At 43.8% G+C, this 26188-nt stretch overlaps 1 protein-coding gene across 6 annotated transcripts in view; it reads left to right on the top strand.

Annotated features, from left to right (window-relative positions):
- Positions 1–25171, top strand: part of KLHL13 (kelch like family member 13) — a 115793-nt gene extending 90622 nt beyond the window's left edge. For all 6 annotated transcript variants that reach the window (XM_060756073.2, XM_060756076.2, XM_060756075.2 and 3 more), the window contains 5 exons: positions 3159–3291; positions 3382–3578; positions 15599–16394; positions 21443–21556; positions 23655–25171. In XM_060756073.2, the coding sequence (XP_060612056.1) occupies positions 3159–3291; positions 3382–3578; positions 15599–16394; positions 21443–21556; positions 23655–24142 (1728 nt within the window). In that variant the 3' untranslated portion in view covers positions 24143–25171. The remainder of the gene's footprint in view (positions 1–3158; positions 3292–3381; positions 3579–15598; positions 16395–21442; positions 21557–23654) is intronic.
- The last annotated feature ends 1017 nt before the right edge of the window (positions 25172–26188 follow it).

Genomic DNA, 26188 nt, shown 5'->3' with positions numbered 1-26188 from the left:
TCCTTCCCTTCCTCCCTTTCGTCCTTCCTTCCCTCTTTCCTTTGTTCTTCCCCCCTTTCTCCTTCCTTCCTTCCTTCCCTCCCTCCCTCGCTTTTGTTTTTTCTTCCTTTTCTTTCCTTCTTCCTTCCCCCCCTCCGTTCCTTCCTTACCTCCCTCTTTTTCCCTCCCTTCTTCCTTTCTTTCATACTTCTTTCCTTCTCTCTTTCCTCCCTCCTTCCCTCCCTCCCTTCCCTTTGGTCTTTCCTTCGTTCTTTCTTTCCTCTATCCCTTCCTTCCCTCCCTCCCTTTTGGTTTTCCTTCCTTTTCTTTCCTTCTTCCTCCCCCCTCCCCCTTCCTTACTTCCCTCTTTTTCCCTCCCTTCTTCCTTTCTTTCATACTTCTTCCCTTCTCTCTTCCCTCCCTCCTTCCCTCCCTCCCTTCCCTTTTGTCTTTCCTTCGTTCTTTCTTTCCTCTATCCCTTCCTTCCCTCCCTCCCTCCCTTTTGTTTTTCCTTCCTTTTTTTTCCTTCTTCCTTCCCCCCCTCCCGTCCCTTCCTTCCCTCCCTCTTTTTCCCTCCCTTCTTCCTTTCTTTCATACTTCTTTCCTTCTCTCTTCCCTCCCTCCTTCCCTCCTTCCCTTCCCTTTTGTCTTTCCTTCTCTCTTCCCTCCCTCCCTCCCTCCCTTTTGTTTTTCCTTCCTTTTCTTTCTTTGTTCTGGTTGTCAGAGTAGTCCAGCATTTCTGTGTTCCCAAATAATATTCCTGGCATGAAACAATCAGGGCCAGTGAACACCTCCCAACAAAGGATTCTGCCAAGGCAGGAAGCAGCCAGGCTTTGAAGCTGCAAGGCTATTCAGTGTTAATCAAGGTGGCAAAATTACAACATTCACACTTGCCTCCAAGGCAAGAGTTCTTTCTCCCATCCTGGACATTATTCCACAGATATATAAACCCCACTTGCCTAGTTTCCAACAGACCTCACAACCACTGAGCATGCCTGCCATAGATGTGGGTGAAACGTCAGGAGAGAATGCTTCTGGAACATGGCCGGATAGCCCGGAAAACTCACAGCACCTTGCTGAGGTCTGCCCGGCTGCTGCTCAGTATTCATTGCCTTCACTCACTTCCTTGCCCTCCATTTTCCTATTGTGCATCTCTTCCCTTTGATATATTTTGAGCTTCCCTGTCTGGATCTTCTTTTTTTTTCCCCCATGGCTTTTTAGGTCAGTTTTGAATTAGAAAGAAAAAGCAGGAAAAGATCTCTCAAAATGGGTTTGCACCTGCATCAGCAGAAATGTGCCAAGGAAGGCAATAATAAGCCCACACTGCTTTCCATTTTTATCATGAATATTTCAGAACACGATAATGAACCCTAAGCAAATCTCAGGGTCCCGGTCATTGGTTGTGAGCCAGGTGCCGCTTGCAAGGAAAGATGATAAATAGTTGGACTGATTTGATCGAGAACTCAGATTGCAGGAACTGGGTAGGAAGAAGCAGTGAGAAATTTAGGATTAAAATCAGTGTAGAATTAGGATGTTGGCATCTATGAAAGGCAAGAAGACTGCGTGATAGCTAGCTGGATGGATGGATGGATGGATAGATAGATAGATAGATAGATAGAGGCATATCTTCATATCTACCCACTGTTGCCTGGATTTTCATTTTCTTTGTGGCTCTTTCTTTCCTCCTTTCCCTCATATATCTTTTCCTTCCTTCCTCCCTTCCTTCCCTCCCTCCTTTCTTTATCTTCCCATATTTTTTCTTCCCTTCCTTCCTTTGCCCTTTCCCTTTTTATTTCCTTCTGTCTGTCTTTCTTTCTTTCTTTCTTTCTTTCTTTCTTTCTTTCCTTCCTTCCTCTCTTTCCCTCATATGCCTTTTCCTTCCTTCCTTCCTACCTACCTACCTACCTTCCTTCCTTCCCTACCTATCTACCTACCTACCTACCTATGTTGTCATCCCTTATTTTTCTTTCTTTCTTCCCTTCCTTTCTTCATCTTCTTTCCTTTTCCTTCCTTCCTTCCTTCCTTCCTTCCTTCCTTCCTATCTACCTACCCTCCCTCCCTCCCTCCCTCCCTCCCTCCCTCCTTAATTTGTCTTCCTTTATTTTATTTTCTTCTTTCCCTTTGCCCTTTCTTTCCTCATCTCTTTTCTATTTCCTTCTGTCTTTCTTTCTTTTCTTCCTCCCTTTCCCTCATATACCTTCTCCCTCCTTCCTTCCCTCCCTCCCTCCCTCCTTCCCTCCCTTGTCATCCCTTATTTTTCTTTCTTCCCTCCCTTCCTTTGCCCTTTCTTTCTTGATCTCTTTTCTATTTCCTTCTATCGTTCTTTTTCCTCCATCCTTCCCTCCCTTTCTTCCTCCCTCCCTCCTTCTCTCCCTTCCTTTCCTCCCTCCGTCCTTACTTTGTCTTCCCTTATTTTTGTTTCTTCCCTTCCTTTGCCCTTTCTTTCTTCCTCTTTTCTCTTCCCTTCTGTTTTTCTTTCTTTCCTTCCTCCCTTTCCCTCATATACCTTCTCCTTCCTTCCTTCTCTCCTTCCCTCCCTCCCTCCCTACCTCTCTCCTTACTTTGTCTTCCCTTATTTTTCTTTCTTCCCTCCCTTCCTTTGTCCATTTGTTCTTCATCTCCTTTTCTTCAGTTTTTCTTTCTTTCTTTCCTTCCTCTCTTTCCCTCATATACCTTCTCCTTCCTTCCTTCCTTCCTTCCTTCCTTCCTTCCTTCCTTCCTTCCTTCCTTCTTTCCTCCCTACCTCCTTCTTCCTTCCTTACTTTGTCTTACCTTATTTTTCTTTCTTCCCTCCCTTCCTTTGCCCCTTTGTTCTTCATCTCCTTTCTCTTTCCTTCAGTCTTTCTTTCTTTCTTTCCTCCCTTTCCCTCATATACCTTCTCCCTCTTTTCTTCCTTCCTTTCCTTCTCTTGCATTCCCTCATACATCTTCCTCCCTCCCTCCCTTCTTTCTTTCCTTTGTCTTCCTTTCTTTTTCTTCCTTCCTTCCCATTTTTGTTCCCCCTTCCTTTCTCTTCCCTTCTTTCTCTTTCTCCCCTTCCCTTTGCTCATCCCTTTCCTCTTTTCCGGTTCCATTTCCTTTCCATACTGTGGGCCTTTGGGAAGCGGCCTTTGGTTTGTGGTCGAGAGAGATCTCCATGTGACCAAGCGGAACTGTTCATGCGCTCTTTTCTCTTGTAGGGTTTTGACCAGCTGCGCATAGAAGGCTTGCTGTGTGACGTGACGCTAGTGCCAGGCGACGGGGATGAAGTGTTTCCGGTTCACAGGGCAATGATGGCCTCTGCTAGCGATTACTTCAAGGCCATGTTCACAGGTACAGTGAATGTGGACGAAGCGCATTTCTGCCGGTGAGAAGTTCCACCTTTTGAGCTCTAACTGTATTTTATCTGAACTTCCTTCCCAGGTGGGATGAAAGAACAAGACTTAATGTGCATCAAACTCCACGGTGTGAACAAAATAGGTTTGAAGAAGATCATAGATTTTATTTATACCGCCAAGCTTTCTCTCAACATGGACAACCTTCAGGATACTCTTGAAGCTGCCAGCTTTTTGCAGATCTTGCCCGTGCTGGACTTCTGCAAAGTGTTTCTTATATCTGGGGTAAGGATGCCTTAGTTGTGTTCATCCGTCTCTCATGTGTTTGTGGGTGATTTAGTGTCAGCTTGAAATAGTTCTTTCGCCATTCAGTTGGTTGTTCCGTGCCTTCAAAGTTGGGTCTGAACCATGACAACCTTGACCTTAAGTTTTGTTTGCATTGGCTTTATTTATTTATTTACTAGCTGTCCCCTGCCATGCGTTGCTGTGGCCCACTCTGGTGATCTGGAAAATAATGAGAAGGTGTTGATTTCTAATATATGCAATTTCTTTCTGCTTGTGGGAAAACAGTATTTCTTGCTCTTTCTTTGCCAGTGTTGATGTGGAGATTGTTTGGTTTGTGTACTCTGGAACATGCAACATATAATTGTCCTTCCTTAGAGGTCCCTTTGAAATCTAGGATATTGCATCTGTCATATCCATATATATGTGTGTCTGTGAATTATATATATCAATCTCTATCTATGGCTGGATGGCTCTTTGTCAAGAAGGCTTTGATTATGTTTTCTTGCCCTGATGAAGGGAGTTGGCCTTAAGTATTTTCTGTTGGTCATGGGGGTTCTGTGTGGGAAGTTTGCCCCAATTCCGTCGTTGGTGGGGTTCACAATGCTCTTTGATTGTAGGTGAACTATAAATCCCAACAACTACAACTCCCAAATGTCAAGGTCTATTCCCCTCCCCCCCTCCCCCCCCCCCAAACTCCATCTGTGTTCATATTTGGGCATATGGAATATTCGTGCGAAGTTTGGTCCAGATCCATCATTATTTGAGTCCAAAGTGCTTCATGGATGTTGGTGAACTACAATTTCCAAACTCAAGGTCAATGCCCACCAAACCCTTGTGTTTTCTGTTGGTCATGGGAGTCCTGTGTGCCAATTCCATCATTGGTGGAGTTCAGAGTGCTCTTTGATTGTAGGTTAACTATAAAGCCCAGCAACTACAACTCCCAAATGGCAAAATCAATTTTTTGAGTGAAGAACATACATTGGGATGTTAGGTGTGTGCTATCCAAATGTGGTGTCAGTTTGTCCAGTGGTTTTTGAGTTCTGTTAATCCCACAAACAAACATTGCATTTTTATTTATATAGATTTACTAGCTGTCCCCTGCCACGCGTTGCTGTGGCCCAGTCTGTTGATCTGGAAAATAAAGTAATGAGAAAGTGTTGGTTTCTAATATATGTAATTTCTTTATGCTTATGGTAAACAGTATTTCCTGCTATTTCTTTGTCAGTGTTGATATGGAGAGTGTTTAGTTTGCCTACTCTGGAACATGCAACATATCATTGTCCTTCTTTAAGAGTCCCTTTCAAATCTATGATACTATATCTGTGTGTGTGTGAATCATATCTATCTATCTATCTATCTATCTCTATGGCTGGATGGCTCTTTGTCAGGAGGACTTTGTTTACGTTTTCTTGCCTTGATGAAGGGAGTTGGATTGGATGGCCTTAAGTATTTTCTGTTGGTCATGGGGGTTCTGTGTGGGAAGTTTGCCCCATTTCTGTCGTTTGTGGGTTTCAGAATGCTATTGTAGTGAACTATAAATCCAAGTAACTACAAATCCCGAATGTCAAGGTCTATTTACTCCAAACTCCATCTGTGTTCTTATTTGGGCATATGGAATTTTTGTGTCAAGTTTGGTCCAGATCCATCATTGTTTGAGTCCACAGTGCTCTCTGGATGTAGGTGAAATACAACTCCCAAACTCAAGATCAATGTCCATCAAACCCTTCCAGTGTGTTCTGTTGGTCATGGAAGTCCTGTATGCCATGTGGAGTTCAGAATGCTCTTTGATTGTAGGTGAACTATAAATCTCAGCAACTACAACTCCCAAATGTCAAGGTCTATTTCCCTTAAACTCCATCTGTGTTCATATTTGGGCATATGGAATATTCGTGCCAAGTTTGGTCCAGATCCGTCATTGTTTGAGTCCACAGATGTAGATGAACTACAACTGCCAAACTCAAGATCCATGCCCACCAAAACCTGCTAGTGTTTTCTGTTGGCCATGGGAGCCCTGTGTGCTAAGTTTGGCCCAATTCCATCATTGGTGGAGATCAGAATGTTCTTTGATTGTAGGTAAACTATAAATCCCAGCAATGACAATTCCCAAATGACAAAATCAATTTTTTTGAGTGAAGGACATATATTGGGATGTTAGGTGTGTGCACATATCTTATTTGTAGTGCAAAAAACACTTTAAAGTAATACAATAATTAAAATGAAGAACAATTTTAACAAATATAAACTTATGGGTATTTCAATGGGAAGTGTGGGCCTGCTTGTTGTTCTGTATTTTCAAGTTATTTCAGACTTAGGTTGACCCTGAGTGAGGGCCACGTAAATGGCCTTGGAGGGCCGTATCTGGCCCCCAGGCTTAGTTTGAGGACCCTTGATTTAGGCAAAGCAATTCTGTGGCCTCATAAACAAAAGCAGAGTTTCTCAACCTTCCTAATGCCGCGACCCCTTAATACAGTTCCTCATGTTGTGGTGTGACCCCCAATTATTTTTGTTGCTATTTCAAAACTGTCATTTTGCTACTGTTGCGAATTGTAATATAAATATCTGATATTTTATTTATTTATTTATCGTGTCATCAGCAACCATACCATTGTATTACATTTCTAACAGAACAAAACAAACAAACAGATAGGCAGGATGTACTTTCATTCACTGGATGACATTTAGCACAAATACCCAATATGCCCAAATTTGAATACTGGTGGGGATGGGGTGAGGGGGGGTTGATGTTTCATTTGGGGGTTTATAGTTCACCTATAATCAAAGAGCATTCATAGAATCAAAGAGTTGGAAGAGACCTCATGGGCCATCCAGTCCAACCCCCTGCCAAGAAGCAGGAATATTGCATTCAAAGCACCCCTGACAGATCGCCATACAGCCTCTGTTTAAAAGCTTCCAAAGAAGGAGCCTCCACCACACGCCAGGGCAGAGAGTTCCACTGCTGAACGGCTCTCAAGTCAGGAAGTTCTTCCTCGTGTTCAGATGGAATCTCCTCTCTTGTAGTTTGAAGCCATTGTTCCGCGTCCTAGTCAACAAGCTTGCTCCTTCCTCCCTGTGACTTCCTTTCACATATTTATAATGGCCCTCATCATATCTCCTCTCAGCCTTCTCTTCTTCAGGCTAAATATGCCCAGCTCCTTAAGCCGCTCCTCATAGAGCTTATTCTCCAGACAGTTGATCATTTTAGTCGCCCGCCTCTGGACACATTCCAGCTTGTCAACATCTCTCTTCAATTGTGGTGCCCAGAATTGGACACAGTATTCCAGGTGTGGTCTAACCAAGGAGGAATAGAGGGGTAGCATGACTTCCCTAGATCTAGACACTATGCTCTTATTGATGCAGGCCAAAATCCCATTGGCTTTTTTTGGTGCCGCATCACATTGTTGGCTCATGTTTAACTTGTTGTCCATCTGAACATGAGGAAGAACTTGAGAGCTGTTCAGCAGTGGAACTCTCTGCCCCGGAGTGTGGTGGAGGCTCCTTCTTTGGAAGCTTTTAAACAGGGGCTGGATGGCCATCTGTCAGGGGTGCTTTGAATGCAATATTCCTTCTTCTTGGCAGGGGGTTGGACTGGATGGCCCATGAGGTCTCTTCCAACTCTTTGATTCTATGACTCTATGACTCCAAGATCTTTTTCACATGTACTGCTCTCCCCCATTCTGTATCTTTGCATTTCGTTTTTTCTGAACCCCACCAACAATAGAATTGGTCCAAACTTCCCATACGGAACCCCCATTGACCAACAGAAAATACTGTGTTTTCTGGTGGTTTTTGATGACCCCTCTGACACCCCCTTGTGACATCCCCCCCCCCCCCCCCGGGTCCCAACCTGAACTAAACTAAAAACTGCCATCGTAATAGCTGTTACTTCTTTCTCTTGTGGAAGAGATGGATGAGAGCAGATGGGACTGCAGATGTGCTAGATGGGCTTATCTTTTTAATGAAATATGGATGGTTTTGGCATCGTGGTCAGGCGTCTGTCTCGTATTTGAGCGTTTTTAATTGAATGCCACCATGTGGAGGCCAACGTCTCTTCTGTCGCACTGCAAGGGCTTTGTTTGCCTTGGTCCATTCAGGAGTTGGGGCGGCTTTTTCTTCGCCTCCCCCCCAAATCCACGCTGTCTCTTCTATCAAGGCAAGCCTTTTGAGTGCCTTTATGGTTGCAGCTGGGCTCAGCTCTTGGCAGTGCTCTCCAGATTTGTGTTTGCTGTGCAGTTTGGGCGAGAGCATCGCCGCGTGTGCCGGTTACATAAGGCACATTATCTGTGATTCATGCGCATGTTTGGGTCCAGGCACATGGGGTTGAAAGCCTTTGCTCTAAAAGACAGGAGACTCCTGTTTTGTTTTGTGGATTGCTGACAACGTTATGCACTGTCACCAAAAATTGTCACTCTATATAAATAAAAATGTAATGTTCGTTTGTGGGATTAACAGAACTCAAAAACCACTGGACAAATTGACGCCAAATTTGGACACTAGACACCTAACAACCCAATGTATGTCCTTCACTCAAAAAATGATTTTATCATTTGGGTATTGTAGTTGCTGGTGGACATTGACCTTGAGTTTGGGAGTTGTAGTTCACCTCCATCCAGAGAGCACTGTGGACTCAAACAATGATGGATCTGGACCAAACTTGGAACAAGCACTCAGTACGTCCAAATGTGAACACAGATGGAGTTTGGGGGAAATAGACCTTGACATTTGGGAGTTGTAGTTGCTGGGATTTATAGTTCACCTACAACCACAGAGCATTCTGAACTCCACCAACAATGGAATTGAACCAAACTTATCACACAGTTCTCCCATGACCAACAGAAAATACTGCAAGGGTTTGGTGGGCAGTGTCCTTTGGTTTTGGAGTTGTAGTTCACCTACATTCAGAGAACACCGTGGACTCAAACAATGATGGATCTGGACCAAACTCTACACAAATACTCAATATGCCCAAATGTGAACACTGGTGGAGTTTGGGGAAAATAGAATCTTGACATTTGGGAGTTGTAGTTGCTGGGATTTATAGTTCACCTACAATCACAGCGCATTCTGAATCTCACCAACAATAGAATTGGGCCAAACCTCCCACACAGAACCCCCATGTGGTCCACAGCAACCACATATATACACAAACAAACATATATACATATATACGCAAAGATATACAGAAATAAATACACACATATGCACACACAAAACACATACACAGAAAGGGGGGAGGAAGGAAGGAAGGGAAGGGAAGGAAAAAAGAAAGGAAGGAAGGAGAAAAGGAGGGAGAGAAAGAGGGAAAGAAGGAGGGAAGGAGAGAAGGAAAGAAAGAAAGAATGGTAGAGAAGGAAGGAAGGAAGGCAAGAAGTAAAGAAGAGGAGAGGAAGCCCAAGGCAAGAAGGAAGGAGGGAGGGAAGGAAGGTAGAAAAGAAGAGGAGAGGAAGCCCAAGGAAGGAAGGAAGGAAGGAAGAGGAGAGGAAGCCCAAGGCAGGCAGGAAGGAGGGAGGGAGGGAAGGTAGGTAGGTAGGTAGGTAGGAAAGAAAAGGAGACGAAGCCCAAGGCAAGAAAGAAGGAAGGAAGGTAGGAAGGTAGGAAAGAAGAGGAGAGGAAGTCCAAGGCAGGAAGGAAGGAAAGAAGGTAGGTAGGAAAGAAGAGGAGAGGAAGCCCAAGGCAAGAATGAAGGAGGGATGGAAGGAAGGAAGGTAGGAAAGAAGAGGAGAGGAAGCCCAAGGAAGGAGGGAAGGAAGGAAGGTAAGTAGGAAAGAAGAGGAGAGGAAGCCCAAGGCAAGTAGGAAGGAAGGAAGATAGGAAAGAAGAGGAGAGGAAGCCCAAGGCAAGTAGGAAGGAAGGAAGATAGGAAAGAAGAGGAGAGGAAGCCCAAGGCAAGAAGGAAGGAAGGAGAAAAGGAGGGAGAGAAAGAGGGAAAGAAGTAGGAAAGGAGAGAAGGAAAGAAAGAAAGAAGAGTAGAGAATGAAGGAAGGAGAGAAGGAAATAAAAAAGTGAAAGGGGGAAGGAAGGAGAGGAAGAAAGAGAGAATAAGAGGGAGGAAGGAAAGAGACAAGGAAGGATGAAACCAAAGAGCAAAGGAAGCGAAAAAAGAAACAGGAAGAAGGGAAAGAAAAAGAGGGAGGGAAGGAAGGAGAGAAAGAAAGAAAGAAAGAAAGAAAGAAAGAAAGAAAGAAAGAAAGAAAGAGAGAAAGAGGGAGGGAAGGTTGGCCACAGCAACACGTGGCAGGGGATGGCTAGTATATTACTATATTGCACTATACCATTATATTGTAATATTATTCGTAATATTACATGTAATGTAAATATATAATTATAATATTGTATTTTTATTACTAGTATTATATTGTAGTGCATTATAATATTATAAACATGGCCATACAGCCTGGAAAACTCACAGCAATCCAGTGATTCCAGCCATGAAATCCTTCAACAACACAATAATAATAGTCATAGAAAGAGGACTTATGGCACTTCCAGATTGTAAGATCTCTGTTTTAAGACCCTGGAAAACAAAACTAGAGGTCAAAATATCCCAAAACCAAAGGTTGGGTTCAAAAACAACCAGGTGTTGAAGCACTTTTTATGGTGAAGGTTCTGCACAAAAGTGTCAGTTTCCTTTTCCTAAAACCTGCATTTCCTTAACTCCCTGAATTCTCTAAGCAGAATTCCAGCTCCGGAGCAAACTCAAAGGAAATGATGTCTAAATCCTGGACACTGCGGTCCAGGGGACCGTCAAGAGGCCAAAGAAGTGCCTTGTCGTTTATCCCCGGGTTTAGCGACGAGGATATAGGATTATCTGTGTGTCGGTTACGCTTGCAAACCCATTAACTGCTGGCATCTCTTAAATCCTCTTCCCTTTTTTCCTTTCTGGTCCTCAATTTATTTCTCACTATTTTGCGGCTCCAGCTTCTGCGTTATTTGGAGCTGCTGCTGTCATCGGCGACTCCGATCTATGGCTTTTCGTTGCAGTCGCTGAACCCTGACATGTCCTGGCTATCTTTCTCTGAATGTTCAGAGCTAGGCAGCTGAGAAGTCTTGGGCCTATTACAAGAAAAAATGTATTTAAGTTTAGAATCATAGCGTTGGAAGGGACCTCCAAGGGCCATCCAGTCCAACCACAATCTGTTGGACAGGAAGACACAATCCAGGCCTTCTTGACAGATGACCATCTATTCCTAGAACTATAGAATCATAGCATCATACAGTTGGAAAGGAAAGGATCCAACCCCATTCTGTCAGGGAGACACAACCCAAGCTTTCCCGACAGATGGCCACCCAGTCCTAGAACCATAGAATCATACAGTTGGAAAGGGCCCTAAAGGTGATCCAGTCCAACCCCATTCTGTCAGGCAGGAAGGCACAACCCAAGCCTTCCCAACAGATGGCCACCCATTCCTAGAACCATAGAATCATAACACCATATAGTTGAAAAGGGCCCCAAGGGCCATCCAATCCAGCCCCATTCTGTCAAGTGGAAAGACACAACCCAAGCCTTCCCGACAGATGATCACCCAGTCCTAGAACCATAGAATCATAGCATCATACAGTTGGAAAGGACCCTAAGGGCTATCCAGTCCAACCCCCTTCCTTCAGGCAGGAAGGCACAACCTGACAGATGGCCACCCAGTCCTAGAACTATAGAATCATAGTATCATATATTTGGAAAGGGCCCTAAGGGCGATCCAGTCTAACCTCATTTTGTCAGGTGGAAAGACACAACCCATGCCTTCCTGAGATGGCCACCCAGTCCTAGAACTATAGAATCATAACGCCATATAGTTGGAAAGGGTCCTAAGGGCCATCCAATCCAGCCCCATTCTGTCAGGTGGAAAGACACAACCCAAGCCTTCCCAACAGATGGCCATCCAGTCCTAGAACCATAAATTATAACACCATACAGTTGGAAAGGGCCCTAAGGGCCATGCAATCCAGCCCCATTCTGTCAGGCAGGAAAGCACAACCCAAGCTTTCCTGACAGATGGTAGTCCTAAAATCATAGCATCATATAGCATTTAAATTTTTTTTTAATTATTACATTTGGCCCGGCCATAGGTTTTTAAATGCTTGTGTGTTATTGTTATTGTTTATTTTTTTATTTTTTGTTTATGAGATTTATATTAACTGTTTTGTATTGATTATTTTGTTGTTGCCTTTGTTTATTGATGTACTGTGGGCATGGCCTCATATAAGCTGCACTGAGTCCCTTGGGGAGATGGTAGCGGGGTATAAATAAATTATTATTATTATTATTATTATTATTATTATTACTATCATTATTATTATACAGTTGTACTGTGGGCTTGGCCTCATGTAAGCCGCACCGAGTCCCTTGGGGAGATGGTAGCAGGGTATAAATAAATTATTATTATTATTATTATCATTATCATTATCATTATCATTATCATTATACAGTTGTACTTTGGGCTTGGCCTCATGTAAGCCGCACTGAGTCCCCAGGGGAGATGGTAGTGGGATATAAATAAAACATTATTATTATTATTATTACTACTACTATTATTATTATTATTATTATTATTATTATTATTATTATTATACAGTTGGAAAGGACCCTAAGGGCTATCCAGTCCAACCCCATTCTGTCAGGCAGGAAGACATAGTTAAAGTCCTTCCAACAGATAGTCATCCTGCATGATTTGAATGATTCTAGAACTTGTTTGCATCCCTGATCAACCATAGAAACCTATCTTGGTCAAGTCACACTCTCTCAGCCTCAGAGGAAGGAAAAGGCGAACCCCTTCTGCATAGATCTTGCCAAGAAAACCTCATGGTTAGTTCACCTTTAGTGTTAGAATAAGAAACTATTTGAAGGCACATAGCAAACAAGCAACAAACATCACCTGATGCAAAGTTCACAGACCAGTTTGACGTATTATTTGTTGAGAAATGTGTGATTTTTGTGCGCCAGCAGCATCACACATAGTTATATAAAAACCATAAGGCTAAGCAGTTACTTGGCTGCATATCCAGCGAAGGCTGGACGCTTCTAAACATCTCTGTTCAAAACTGAGGTTTAAGCCTTAAGACTGTAAAACGATTTAGCATTTGGCTAGAATACCAAGTTTGTGGCTCTGGCTAAACTACGGAGATAATCTGGGGAGCAAATGCTTAGAGGGCAAGGAAGAATCCGCTTTGTTGGTATCTCAAGAGCAGCCGCCAATAATAATACGATAATTATATTGTCGAAGGCTTTCATGGCCAGAATCACTGGGTTGCTGTAGGTTTTTCGGGCGATAAGGCCATGTTTTAGAAGCATTTTCTCCTGACATTTCGCCTGCATCTATGGCAGGTATCCTCAGAGGTTGTGACCTCACAATCTCTGAGGATGCCTTCCATAGATGCAGGCAAAACGTCAGGAGAGAATGATTCTAAAACATGGCCATACAGCCCGAAAAACCTACAACAACTCTGTTATTAGTATTATTTTATTACATGTATTATTTTATTCTATTATTATTATTATATTTGCATTATTTTGCTCTATTATTATTCTCTTTATTATTTTGCTCTATTATTATTATTATTATTATTATTATTATTATATTTAGAGTATTTTACCCTATTATTATTATTACTGGGTTGTTGTAGGTTTTTCTGGGCTATAATTTTCTCCTGATGTTTCACCTGCATCTATGGCAAGCATCCTCAGAGGTAGTGAGGTCTGTTGGAAGTAGGAAAATGGGTTAATTATATGTGTGGAATGACCAGGGTGGGACAAAGAACTCTTGTCTGTTGGAGCTAGGTGTGAATGTTTCAACTGACCACCTTAATTAGCATTTGATGGCTTGGCAGTGCCTGGGGGAATCTTTTGTTGAGAGGTGATTAGATGTGCCTGATTGTTTACTCTCTGTTGTTTTGCTGTTGTAATTTTTGAGTTTTTTAATTACATTTATTATTTTAATCTACTTATTATTATTATTATTATTATTATTACTACATTTACAGTATTTTATCCTATTATTACTACATTTACTATTTACATTTACTATTTTACTCTATTATTACTGTTTTTATTGCATTTTCATTATTTTACTCTATTATTTTATTATATTTATTATTTTAATAATAAGTACATTTAAATTGAAGGAGGTTAGAATAATGGTTTAATAAGAGTTGGACAGTCTTATCTTAAATTACAGTTTTATTTAAATATTCAGAAACATTTAGCCTATTGATGCCTCAATTAATGTAATTTTATTGGTATCTACTACCCGTCCCCCGCCACGCGTTGATGTGGCACAGTCTATGCATATGTGTTTTGTGTGTGTATGTGTGTGTGTATATTTGTGTATGTGTGTGTGTGTGGTTTTGAATATGCGTTGTAATGTATTTTTTACTTCTTTGGCTTTTTAAGTCCATTCTACTGTGTTTTCCATTGTTTTTATGAGTGATGGTCACTTGTTGACCTGATAGGTGTATTGTGTCCAAATTTGGTGTCAATTCGTCCAGTGGTTTTTGAGTTATGCTAATCCCACATACGAACATTGCATTTTTATTTATATAGATTTTTATTTTGAAACTAGCCATCCCCTGCCACGCGTTGCTGTGGCTCAGTCTGGTGATCTGGAAAATAAAGTAATGAGAAAGTGTTGGTTTCTAATATATGTAATTCCTTTATGCTTGTGAGTAAACAGTATTTCTTGTTGTTTCTTTGTCAGTGTTGATGTGGAGAGTGTCTGGTTTGCCTACTCTGGAATATGCAACATACCATGGTCCTTCTTTAAGGGTCTCTTTCAAATCTGTGATACTATATCTCTCTCTGTGTGTGAGAATCATATCTATCTATCTATATTTATGACTGAATGGCTCTTTGTCAGGAGGGCTCTGATTACATTTTCTTGCCCTGGTGAAGAGAGTTGGACTGGATGGCCTTAAGTATTTTCTGTTGGTCATGGGGGTTCTGTGTGGGAAATTTGCCCCATTTCTGTCGTTTGTGGGTTTCGGAATGCTCTTTAATTGTAGTGAACTATAAATCCCAGTAACTACAAATCCCAAATGTTAAGGTCTATTTCCTCTATTTCCATCTGTGTTCATACTTAGGCATATGGCATTTTTGTGTCAAGTTTGGTCCAGATCCATCATTGTTTGAGTCCACAGTGCTCTCTGGATGTAGGTGAACTACAACTCCCAAACTCAAGGTCAATGCCCACCAAACCATTCCAGTGTGTTCTGTTGGTCATGGGGGTTCTGTGTGGGATATTTGGCTCAATTCCATCGTTGGTGGGGTTCAGAACGCTCCTTGATTGTAGGTGAACTATAAATCCCTGTAACTACAACTCCCAAATGTCAAGGTCTATTTCCCGCAAACTCCATCTGTGTTCACATTTGGGCATATTGATTATTTGTGCCAAGTTTGGTCCAGATCCATCATTGTTTGAGTCCACAGTGCTCTCTGGATGTAGGTGAACTACAACTTCCAAACTCAAGGTCAATGCCCACCAAACCCGTCTAGTGTTTTCTGTTGGTCAGGGGAGTCCTGTGTGCCAAGTTTGGTTCAATTCCATCGTTGGTGGAGTTCAGAATGCTCTTTCATTGTAGGTGAACTATAAATCCCAGCAACTACAACTCCCAAGTGACAAAATCATAATTTTTTGAGTGATGGTCACTCCTTGTATTGTGAGACGTTTTGTTGCCAAATTTGGTGTGATTTCGTTCATTGGTTCTTTTGTTTTTAAGGTCCTCATTACGCACAGAGCATTTTTATATATATAAATTGACCCATAGTGGATGCATTTCCCACCCTTGGCTTATACTCGGGTCAATACGTTTTCCCAGTTTTTTGTGATAAAATTAGGTGCCTCGGCTTATATTCGGGTCGGCTTATACCCGGGTATATACTGTATGTTAGAAGAACAGAAAAAATAGCATATTTTATAATGTACATTACTAAAAGTAAGGAGCTATCTAACTTTTATTATCGTCCATCTAATTCCTAAATCCTACATCGAGGCAACAGGCATTGACCCATTTACCTTTCCTCCCTGCTGTCCTAGGTCTCGCTGGAGAACTGTGTGGAAGTGGGCCGGATCGCCAACACGTACAACTTGACCGAGGTGGACAAATATGTGAACAATTTTATCCTCAAGAACTTTCCGGCGCTGCTGAGCACCGGCGAGTTTGTGAAGCTCCCCTTTGAGCGCCTGGCCTTCGTCCTCTCGAGCAATAGCCTTAAGCACTGTACGGAGCTGGAGCTCTTCAAGGCCGCCTGCCGCTGGCTGCGCTACGAGGAGGCGCGCATGGAGTGCGCCGCCAAGCTCATGAAGAACATCCGCTTCCCACTCATGACACCGCAGGACCTCATCAACTACGTCCAGACGGTGGACTTCATGCGGACCGACAACACCTGCGTCAATCTTCTCCTGGAGGCCAGCAATTACCAGATGATGCCCTACATGCAGCCGGTTATGCAGTCAGAACGGACGGCCATCCGCTCGGACAGCACCCACTTAGTGACCCTCGGGGGGGTGCTCCGCCAGCAGCTGGTGGTCAGCAAAGAGCTGCGCATGTACGATGAGAAGGCGCACGAGTGGCGCTCCTTAGCCCCTATGGATGCCCCCCGCTACCAGCACGGCATTGCCGTCATTGGGAACTTCCTCTACGTAGTGGGTGGGCAGAGCAACTACGACACGAAAGGCAAGACGGCCGTCGACACCGTCTTCCGCTTCGACCCACGGTATAACAAGTGGATGCAAGTGGCCTCCTTGAACGAAAAGCGGACCTTCTTCCACCTAAGTGCCCTCAAAGGACATCTATATGCAGTCGGCGGACGGAACGCGGCGGGGGAATTAGGTGAGGCTTCACCCCATTTCCCTTGGTTTCCGCTGACTTTCGGGCACATTCTGTACCATCGTGGGTATCCTTCAAGTTAACAGAAATATATTGGGATAGCAACTGTGCATGCTTAGTTACTGTAGTTGTAAACATATTTATCACTTCGTTTCTTTTTTACACTTCCCTTCTTCTTGAGTCATTTAAGCATTTTTTGCTCTATTGTTATTGTAGTTGTTGTTATTTTACTAGCATATATACCTATAATTGCCCAGGTGTTGTTGGGATTGCTGCCTGCCTACTTTCTCTCTTCTCCAGGTCTACCTCATGATGTCTCCGTGGCTTTCTGTGTGGCTCCTTGTTTCCTTCCCTCCCTCTCTCATTTTTCTTTCGTCTTCTTTCCTTCCCTACCTTCTTTTTTCTCTTTCTTTCTTTCTTTCTTTCTTTCTTTCTTTTTTTCCTTTCCTACCACCGCCCTCCCTTCCTCCCTCCTTTTTCTTTCTCCCTCCTTCCCTTCCTCCATCTTTCTTTCTTTCTTTCTTTCTTTCTTTCTTTCTTTCTTTCTTTCTTTCCTTCCTTCCTTCCTTCCTTCCTGATGGTCATTTGCCACCTGCCCTTTGAGAAACACAGGCTCTAAGCAGCCATGTCTTCTTCCCATTTCTGCAGGCGAGCACTGCACACTTCTCCTGCAAATCAGTCCTTGCTGAACGTCTTCTGCTCAATGTGTCCCTGTCCTTTTCCATCCCCTAAACAATTTGTGGATTGTTGTAGGTTTTTTCGAGCTATATGCCCATGTTCTAGAGGCATTTTCTCCTGACGTTTAGCCTGCATCTATAGCAAGCATCCTCAGAGGTTGTGAGGTCTATTGGAACTAGGAAAATGGGTTTATATATCTGTGAAATGACCAAGGTGGGGCAAAGAACTCTTGCCTGTTGGAGCTAGGTGTGAATGTTTCAACTGACCACCTTGATTAGCATTTGATGGCCTGGCAGTGCCTGGGGCAATCTTTTGTCGAGAGGTGATTAGATGTGCCTGATTGTTTCCCCTCTGTTGTTTTGCAGTGGTAGTTTTAGAGTTTTTTTAATAATGGTAGCCAGATTTTTGTTCATTTTCATGGTTTCCTCCTTTCTGTTGAAAGCCTTTTGACAATACAATTTGTGGAGTCTTAAAAGAGTTGCATTGTAACGGGTATCATGTAATATGAAAAAATGGTGTATGGGAGGATATATATTTTATCTGGAATTTCAGGTGTCCTGCTTCTCCTCCCCCATATTAATTGCAATGCAAGCAATTATTATTATTATTATTATTATTATTATTATTAATTTATTTATACCCCGCCACCATCTCCCCAAGGGGACTTGGGGTGGCTTACATGAGGCCAAGCCCAACAACACAACAGTAAAACAAAACAGCAAGCAAATAAAACAGTACAATTAATATAACTCACATATAAACAATAACACAGATAATTTAAAACCGATTGCAGTCCACATTGATATTTGCAGCCAGAAGGTGAGGAATTGACATAATCTTCCCTTTCTGCTGCAAAAGGAGATAGCTGGTAGGAAGGCAAGGCAATGCATTCTCATTCTGTCACAGTTGCGCGTCAGATTTCCCTTTCTCAGTGCAAAAAAAAAAAGCACAGCTCTGGGAAGATTCTGCCTCAAAACGTATGGCATTGTTTTCCATCAGACAAGCCTTTCTTCTGCTAAGATCAGGGGCCATTGTTCGTTTTGACACTCGGAAGATTTATCTTTTGCAAGAGAAGCTGGGAAGTTCACCTTGATTTAGAAGCAAGTGTTTGTCGTGTTTTAGGATTTCCATTTGAGGCCTAGAAATCTGGAATTTTAAGCAGTATCCTTCTTGGTGGTATAGACCCCCTGCCATAGGTTTGCCTGGATTGGTTTAGGTTGGAAGTGACTGTAGGCAGCAGGTAGTAAGAGTCAATTTATACTTGTCTGGGGAGACTCTGAATAGTCGTTGGAATCACAAACAGAAGGTGTTACATGTGAAAAAGACCTTGGAGTCTTGGTGGACCACCAGTTGAACACGAGCCAGTAATGTGAGATAGCAGCCAATAGGATTTTGGGCTGCAACCAAATGAGCATAGTGTCTAGATCAATGGTTCCCAACCTATGGTCTGTGGACCACCAGTAGTCCACAAGGACAAAAATATGGTCCATGGCCTCACCACCGTCGCCTTGAAACCACACGTCAACAAGAGCGACTGGTCTCGTAAAACCATCTTATAGTGCCGAGGCAACAGGGACGTCGGGGAGGGGAGAAGCTGACTACTCATGAAAGATTACTACGACCACATCAGGTCTAGATTACGAAATATGGTTTTCTGTGGGTGAGCAGATGCCGACTACTGGATGGCATATATTCTTTACAGGAACTGGAGCTGATGTGGTGTATCCAATGCAATTTTCTGAATCAGCATCCCAAATAAGCAAACTGGATCTAAAGTTGACCAAAAACTAATTTGTAACCCTTTTGGTACTAATGTTGGAGAGAGGTCCCTGGTCAAAGTGGTCCCTGGTTAAGAAAAAAACCCACTAATCTAGATAAAGGGAAGTCATGATGCCCTTCTCTTCTGCTTTGGTCAGACCTCTTTACATGGAATATAACTGTGTCCAGTTGTGGGCAAAGCAATTCAAGATGGAATGTGTCCTGGGAAAGGCAGCTGAAAGGATCAAAGGTCTTGAAACCATGCATCCCTCTGAGGAATGACATGAAGAGCTGGATCTGTTTAGCCCAGTGGTTCCCAACGTGTGGTCTGCAAGAACGAAAATATGGTTCGTGGCCTCACCATTACTACACCGTTGCCTCGAAACTACACAGCAACGAGAGCGACTGGTCTCACAAAACCCTCTTATACATAGTGCCGAGGCAATGGGGATGTTGGGAGGGGAGAAGCTGACTACCCATGAAAGATTACTACTACCACATCAGGTCTAGGTTATGAAATATGGCTTTCTGTGGGTGAGCAGATGCCCACTACTGGATGGCATATATTCTGTATCAAAACTAGAGTTGATGTGGTCTACCCAATGCAATTTTCTGAATCAGCACCCCAAATGACCAAACCGAATCTAAAGTTGTCCAAAAAATGATTCGTAACCTTTTTGGTACTAATGTTGGAGAGTAGTCCCTGGTCAAAATAGTCCCTGGTCAAGTGGTCCCTGGTAGGCTGAGAGGAGACATGAGAGGAGCCATGTTGAAAGGATGCTGTAGCGAAATTGCTACTCTATGTTAAATTTTTGGTGTATAGCTCTATGTTTACATATGGCAGATAGGGAAGAATAGGCACAGACAGGGTAGCAACAGCAGAGATAGGATTCATTTGCATATGGAAGCCGATTGGTCATATGCAGATTAGCATATGCCCAGGATTTGAAAAGGTTGCTAGGCCAAAATGACAGTTGGGAAGAGCAGAGCTAAACATTCCAAAGGGGCGGAGCCAAAGTTTAAAAATAGGCAGTTAGTCAAAAGAGTTAGTTAGGAAGTGCTGTTTGTGAGGTACAGTTAGGGAGTTAGGAATTGCTGTTTGTGAGGTACAGTTAGAGAGTTAGGGATTCCTGTTTGTGAGAGACAGTTAGGAACTTCTGTGAGAGAAAAGAGTTAGGAACTCCTGTTAGAAATAAGCAGTTATGAAGATGTGTTAAAGACTTCTGATATATAGAAGCAGTTAGTTAAATAGAGCTCAAGTTTTAGGAATATAAAGAAAGCCAGTGGTGCTTTACTTACAATATAATTTCAGTCAAGAGTGTAAAGCAAGTAACATGTTTGTGAATGTGAAACATTCACAAAGTCTATTACAGAAAAGTACACCAAGTATATTATACTGACTGTAAGCCTCAAGATTGCAACAAAACATAAATATAACCACAAAAGTTTGGAGCCAGAAGTTATAAATAAACTGTGTTACTTTGTTATACAGAAGTGTGTCTCAGCGCCGGTACAAAGGTTAAACAACACACAGAAAGTCCCAGCCAAGATAAAAGAAGAAAGTGAATCATTATAAGAGTAAAGAGGTTTTTCTTAAATAAAGAAATAGTATCTCCCTCCCTCGCTACAATGCCATAAGGAAGAGAGAGTAGGCCTTGTTATCTGCTGCTCTGGAGACTAGGACTTAGTGGAGCCATAGCAGGAAAGGAGATTCCACCTGAACCTTAGGAAGAACTTCCTGACCATAAGAAGAGTGGAACTCTGGCCTGGTGTGTGGTGGAGGCTCCTTCTTTGGAGGCTTTTAAACAAAGGCTGGATGGGTACTTTGAATGTTCTTTTCCTGCCTGGCAGAAGGAGGTTGGACTAGATCAGGGGTCCTCAAACTAAGGTCCGAGGGCCGAATACAGCCCTCCAAGGTCATCTACCCGGCCCTTGCTCAGGGTCAACCTAAGTCTTGAAAGCACACAACAACAACAATCCTATCTCATCAGCCAAAAGCAGGCCCACACTTCCCATTGAAATACTAAGTTTATATTTGTTAGAATTCATTTTAATTATTTATTGTTTTTAATGTTTTTTGCACTATAAATAAGATATGTGCAGAGTTTATAGAAATTCATTCATTTTTTTTTCAAATTATAATCCGGCCCTCCAACAGTTTGAGGGACTGTGACCTGGCCCTCTGTTTGAAAAGTTTGAGGACCCCTGGACTAGATGGCCCTTGGAGGTCTCTTCCAACTCCCTGATTCTATGAATTGGGTGGCCAAGCAGTTTTCCTCTGTCAGGAATTATCTCTACACTGTTATAATGTGGTAGCTCGAAAAGTCTCCAGATTGATGATGATAGACTGGAAGCCTGGTGTTGCAGAAGCCCTCTGCTCCCCAGGGGTGCCTTCTGAAGTCATTTGGATTGGAATTGGCTTTCGGGAAATAGAGTAGGAAGGCGATCGACATCGAGAAGTTGCACTCTAAGACAAGTTTGGGACAAGTGTTCAGTGCTGGCCCAAATAGTTTATGGGATAGCTCCCAGGTTGCCTATCATGGAGAGGTGGGAACTGAAAACAGTGAATGCCAGTGGATGTCTTGACTTTGCTTTTCATGTCTTTTCCCCACCAGCCACAGTGGAATGCTACAACCCTCGAATGAATGAGTGGAGCTACGTGGCAAAAATGAATGAGCCCCATTATGGCCATGCTGGTACTGTCTACGGAGGCCTCATGTACATTTCAGGTAGGATCCCCTATAACTGGGAACTCTTCCCTTTCTGTAACGTTCCTTTGCAGAACTGACTTCTGTTGGCCTTTCCTAAGCCACGATTCCTGTAGGTTCCCTGCCACAAACTGTATTATGAGCATGTTGTGGTGATGTTGCCAGGCATTTACCTACCTTCAATTATGTATCAAAATTTGAAAAGTTCTCTGTTCTTGGTTTGAAAGTGTTATTTCCTGTTTAAATGTGTGGTCTTTACTGTGAAAGTAGATGTTATATTCCAGAAACTTAGTTTTTGTGGCTGGCATTTTTAACTTTTCAATGTGCCATTTTGAACCTTTTGTGCAGACCACAAACCCAAAGTTTTTGCAGTCACCCTCTAGAGCAGGGGTCTTCAAAAATTTTAAATAGAGGGCCAAGTCACAGTCCATCAAACTGTTGGAGGGCCAGATTATAATTTGAAAAAAAACATAAATGAATTCCTATGCACACTGCACATATCTTATTTGTAGTGCAAAAAACACTTAAAAACAATGCAATAATTAAAATGAAGAACAATTTTAATAAATATAAACTTACTGTTATTTCAATGGGAAGTGTGGGCCTGCTTTTGGCTGATGAGATAGGGTTGTTGTAGTTGTTGTGTGCTTTCAAGTCGTTTCAGACTTAGGTTGACCCTGAGCGAGGGACAGGTAAATGACCTTAGAGGGCCATATCCAGCCTCCGGGCCTTAGTTCAGCTCTTTGATAGAAAGAGAGAGGCATCCATGCTGGACCAGAGGAAGAGGAATGTGCCGAATAACATTTTTTTTGCTCCTTTGGAGCCTAGAACCCATTATGAAGGAGCTGCAGGAATGTTGGGGACCTATAATCTATCATGAAGAAGCTGTAGGAATGTTGGGGACCTAGAACCCATTATGAAGGAGCTCTGGGAATGTTGGTGGACTAGAACCCATTATGAAGGAGCTCCGGGAATTTTGGGGACCTAGAACCCATTATGAAGGAGCTCCAGGAATTATGGGGACCTAGAACCTATTATGAAGGTGTCTTTGCGGTTTGATAAACTTTTTCCATTTTTTAATGAATTGACCAATTAGGAAAAGGCATTTATAAGGAACCCCTGGCGATGCAGTGGGTTAAACCACTGAGCTGCTCAACTTGCTAACCGAAAGGTCGCAGGTTTGAGCTCCCGCTGTTAGGCCCAGCTTCTGCTAACCTAGCAGTTTGAAAACATGCAAATGTGAGTAGATCAGTAGGTACCGCTTTGGCAAGAAAGTAACGGCGCTCTATGCAATCATGCTGGCCACATGACCTTGGAGGTGTCTACAGACAACGCCGGCTCTTCGGCTTAGAAATGGCGATGAGCACCACACCCCAGAGTCAGACACATCTGGATTTAATGTCAGGGGAAAACTTTTAAGGTTAAAGGTAAAGGTTGTCCCCTGACATTAAGTCCAATCATGTCTGACTCTGGGGTGTGGTGCTCATCTCCATTTCTAAGCCGAAGAGCCAGCGTTGTCCGTAGACACCTCCAAGGTCATGTGGCCAGCATGACTGCATAGAGCGCTGTTACCTTCCCGTCGGAGCGGTACCTATTGATCTACTCACATTTGCATGTTTTCAAACTGCTAGGTTGGCAGAAGCTAGGCCTGAAAGCAGAAGCTCACGCCACTCCCTGGAATCGAACCTGCGACCTTTTGGTCAACAAGCTCAGCAGCTCAGTGCTTTAACCCACTGCGCCACCGGGTTTTACCTTTTTTACTTTTACCTTTACATTATTTATAAACCAGGACCAAAAATTGTGTTACATAATATTATCAGTCTGGTTAACATTTCTTTTCCTTCCTTCCTTCCTTCCTTCCTTCCTTCCTCCCTCCCTCCCTCCCTTCCCCTTCCCCTTCCCCTTCCCCTTCCCCTTCCCCTTCCCCTTCCCCTTCCCCTTCCCCTTCCCCTTCCCCTTCCCCTTCCCCTTCCCCTTCCCCTTCCCCTTCCCCTTCCCCTTCCCCTTCCCCTTCCCCTTCCCCTTCCCCTTCCCCTTCCCCTTCCCCTTCCCCTTCCCCTTCCCCTTCCCCTTCCCCTTCCCCTTCCCCTTCCCCTTCCCCTTCCAAACTCTCTTTTAGGAGGCATCACTCATGACACTTTCCAGAAGGAACTCATGTGCTTTGACCCCGATACGGACAAATGGACCCAGAAGGCCCCCATGACCACGGTCCGGGGCCTGCATTGCATGTGTACTGTGGGTGACAAGCTGTATGTCATTGGCGGGAACCACTTCCGGGGCACCAGCGATTACGACGATGTCCTGAGCTGCGAGTATTACTCGCCCACCCTGGACCAGTGGACGCCCATTGCGGCCATGCTGCGGGGCCAGAGTGACGTCGGGGTGGCCGTCTTCGAAAACAAGATCTACGTGGTGGGGGGCTATTCGTGGAACAACCGGTGCATGGTGGAGATAGTCCAGAAATACGACCCCGAGAAGGACGAGTGGCACAAGGTCTTTGACCTCCCGGAGTCCTTGGGGGGCATCCGTGCCTGTACGCTGACAGTGTTCCCCCCTGAGGACAATACGGGGTCGCCTTCTAGAGAATCACCCCTTTCGGCTCCTTGATAGAACGAGAAAGACATCCATGCTGGACTCGCTGCTCCGCCGTTCCAATACTGTTGCGCTGCCTCTTCTTTGTCTTCAGTAGTTCTCTACCAGGTGTCCCTTGAAGCGGTGGCGCACTGGTGGGGAGCGCAAGACAGACGGATGCTATTTGTCCTCAGAGGAATGTGCCGAACAACGAACAAAAGATATGTTCCTTTGGAGCCAAAAAATGAGGAAAACAAGGTGTCTTAAGAGGTCCGCTCCGTCCGTCTTCACATTAGGTGATATTGGTGTTGTGTGCAAAGCGGGAATCCCAGCGAGTCCGAGAAGAGGGTCTGTTGCGCTTGTGCGGACACAAACGATGGGGGATTTGTGTGTGTGTGTGGGTGGGGTGGGTTGGGGGCTTGTTTGCAATGCCTTGGAGCCAAAGGGCTGTCTTTTCCCGGCCTCAAGCCGGTGCAAATGTTGTCGGCGACTCTCTGGCCTCAGCTACCTCCCCTTCTCACCGTTTCCCGACTTTGGGGGGATCGGCAAAGAGGAGAAACCCATCCGTATGGAAGCTGTTCGTCTGTATACAGCCCTGAATCTATACACCAGGGGTGTTGGGTTGGTTTTTTAAAAAAGTAATCTGTCAAGATCTCTTTTTTGCCCCTTTCAGTTGCGGTTCTCCCCCTTTCCTTCTGCTCCAATCCCGATGGGAGCCGCATGGGGTTCCCATCCCGTTCGATCGCACTGGGAGACCTGCACTGGATTTTAGATAGATAGACAAGGGCTAGAAACTCTTTCACTTCGGAAGCCAATAAAAAAAAGTTTGACCGAACGGTCCCCTTTCCAGACGAAATTAAATCTGCCCTTTCCCCAAATTATCCTCTTTTTTTGTTTTGTTTTGTTTTGGCTGATAAGAGCTCTTACCTCTCTCACACACCTCTGTATAAAATCTCAGTTAATACGGTTACTTAGCACAAAACGCAGCTTGGAACAGAGAGCTGCTTTTGCTCAGAGAATTCCGATTACCGTGTTTCTTTTGTTCAATAAAATCTTTAACTGCAATTAGTGGGCTGGTTTTTTAAAAAGAGGTCTTATTAATGCAGCCTCCTTCCCTCTCGAATCCCTCTCCCCGGTGGTTGCCAGGTAACTTCTGCATCGCTCTTTTCTGTGTGGGTAGCAGCCGAAACCTGCTGGGAAGAGCTTTCCGGAATGGGGAGCTTGACCTACTTTCTCCCGAAGCTCCCCTGGGAAGCCTGCGCGTCCTCCTTTGCGGATTTGGCACCTGACTGTTGGGTTTGTGTGTAACGTGCCATTGTGGATGGAGCTGTTCTTTGCAGAAGGCAGGAGTCCAAGATGTCTCTAGTAGAAGGATCTTCCTGGAGCCTGTTCTGAAGGAGTTTAAGGAATTTTGGGAGCCCTTTTGGGGGAATATGGAGTCTGTTATAAAGGAACTCCAGGAATTTTGGGGACCTTTTTGGGAGACCTGAAGCCCATTATGAAGGAGCTCCAGAAATTTGTGGGACTTAGAACCCATTATGAATGAGTTCCAGGAATGTTGGGGACCTGGAACCTATTATGAAAGAGCTCCAGGAATTTGGGGGACCTGGAGCCCATTATTAAGGAGTTCTGAGAATTTTGTGGATCTTCTTGGGGGGACCTGGAGCCCATTATGAAAGAGCTCCAGAAGTTCGTGGGACATAGAAATCATTATGAAAGAGTTCCAGGAATTTTGGGGACCTGGAACCCATTATGAACAAGCTCTGAAAATTTTGGGAATCTTTTTGGGGGGACCTGGAACCCATTATGAAGGAGCTCCAGAAATTTGTGGGACTTAGAACCCATTATGAACAAGTTCCAGGAATGTTGGGGACCTGGAACCTATTATGAAAGAGCTCCAGGAATTTGGGGGACCTGGAGCCCATTATTAAGGAGTTCTGAGAATTTTGTGGATCTTCTTGAGGGGACCTGGAGCCCATTATGAAAGAGCTCCAGAAGTTCGTGGGACATAGAAATCATTATGAAAGAGTTCCAGGAATTTTGGCGACCTGGAACCCATTATGAACGAGCTCTGAGAATTTT

The sequence above is a fragment of the Anolis sagrei genome, chromosome 10 (assembly GCF_037176765.1).
Source record: "Anolis sagrei isolate rAnoSag1 chromosome 10, rAnoSag1.mat, whole genome shotgun sequence".
Taxonomy (NCBI): Eukaryota; Metazoa; Chordata; class Lepidosauria; order Squamata; family Dactyloidae; genus Anolis; species Anolis sagrei.
This window is presented reverse-complemented; position numbering and strand designations above follow the sequence as displayed.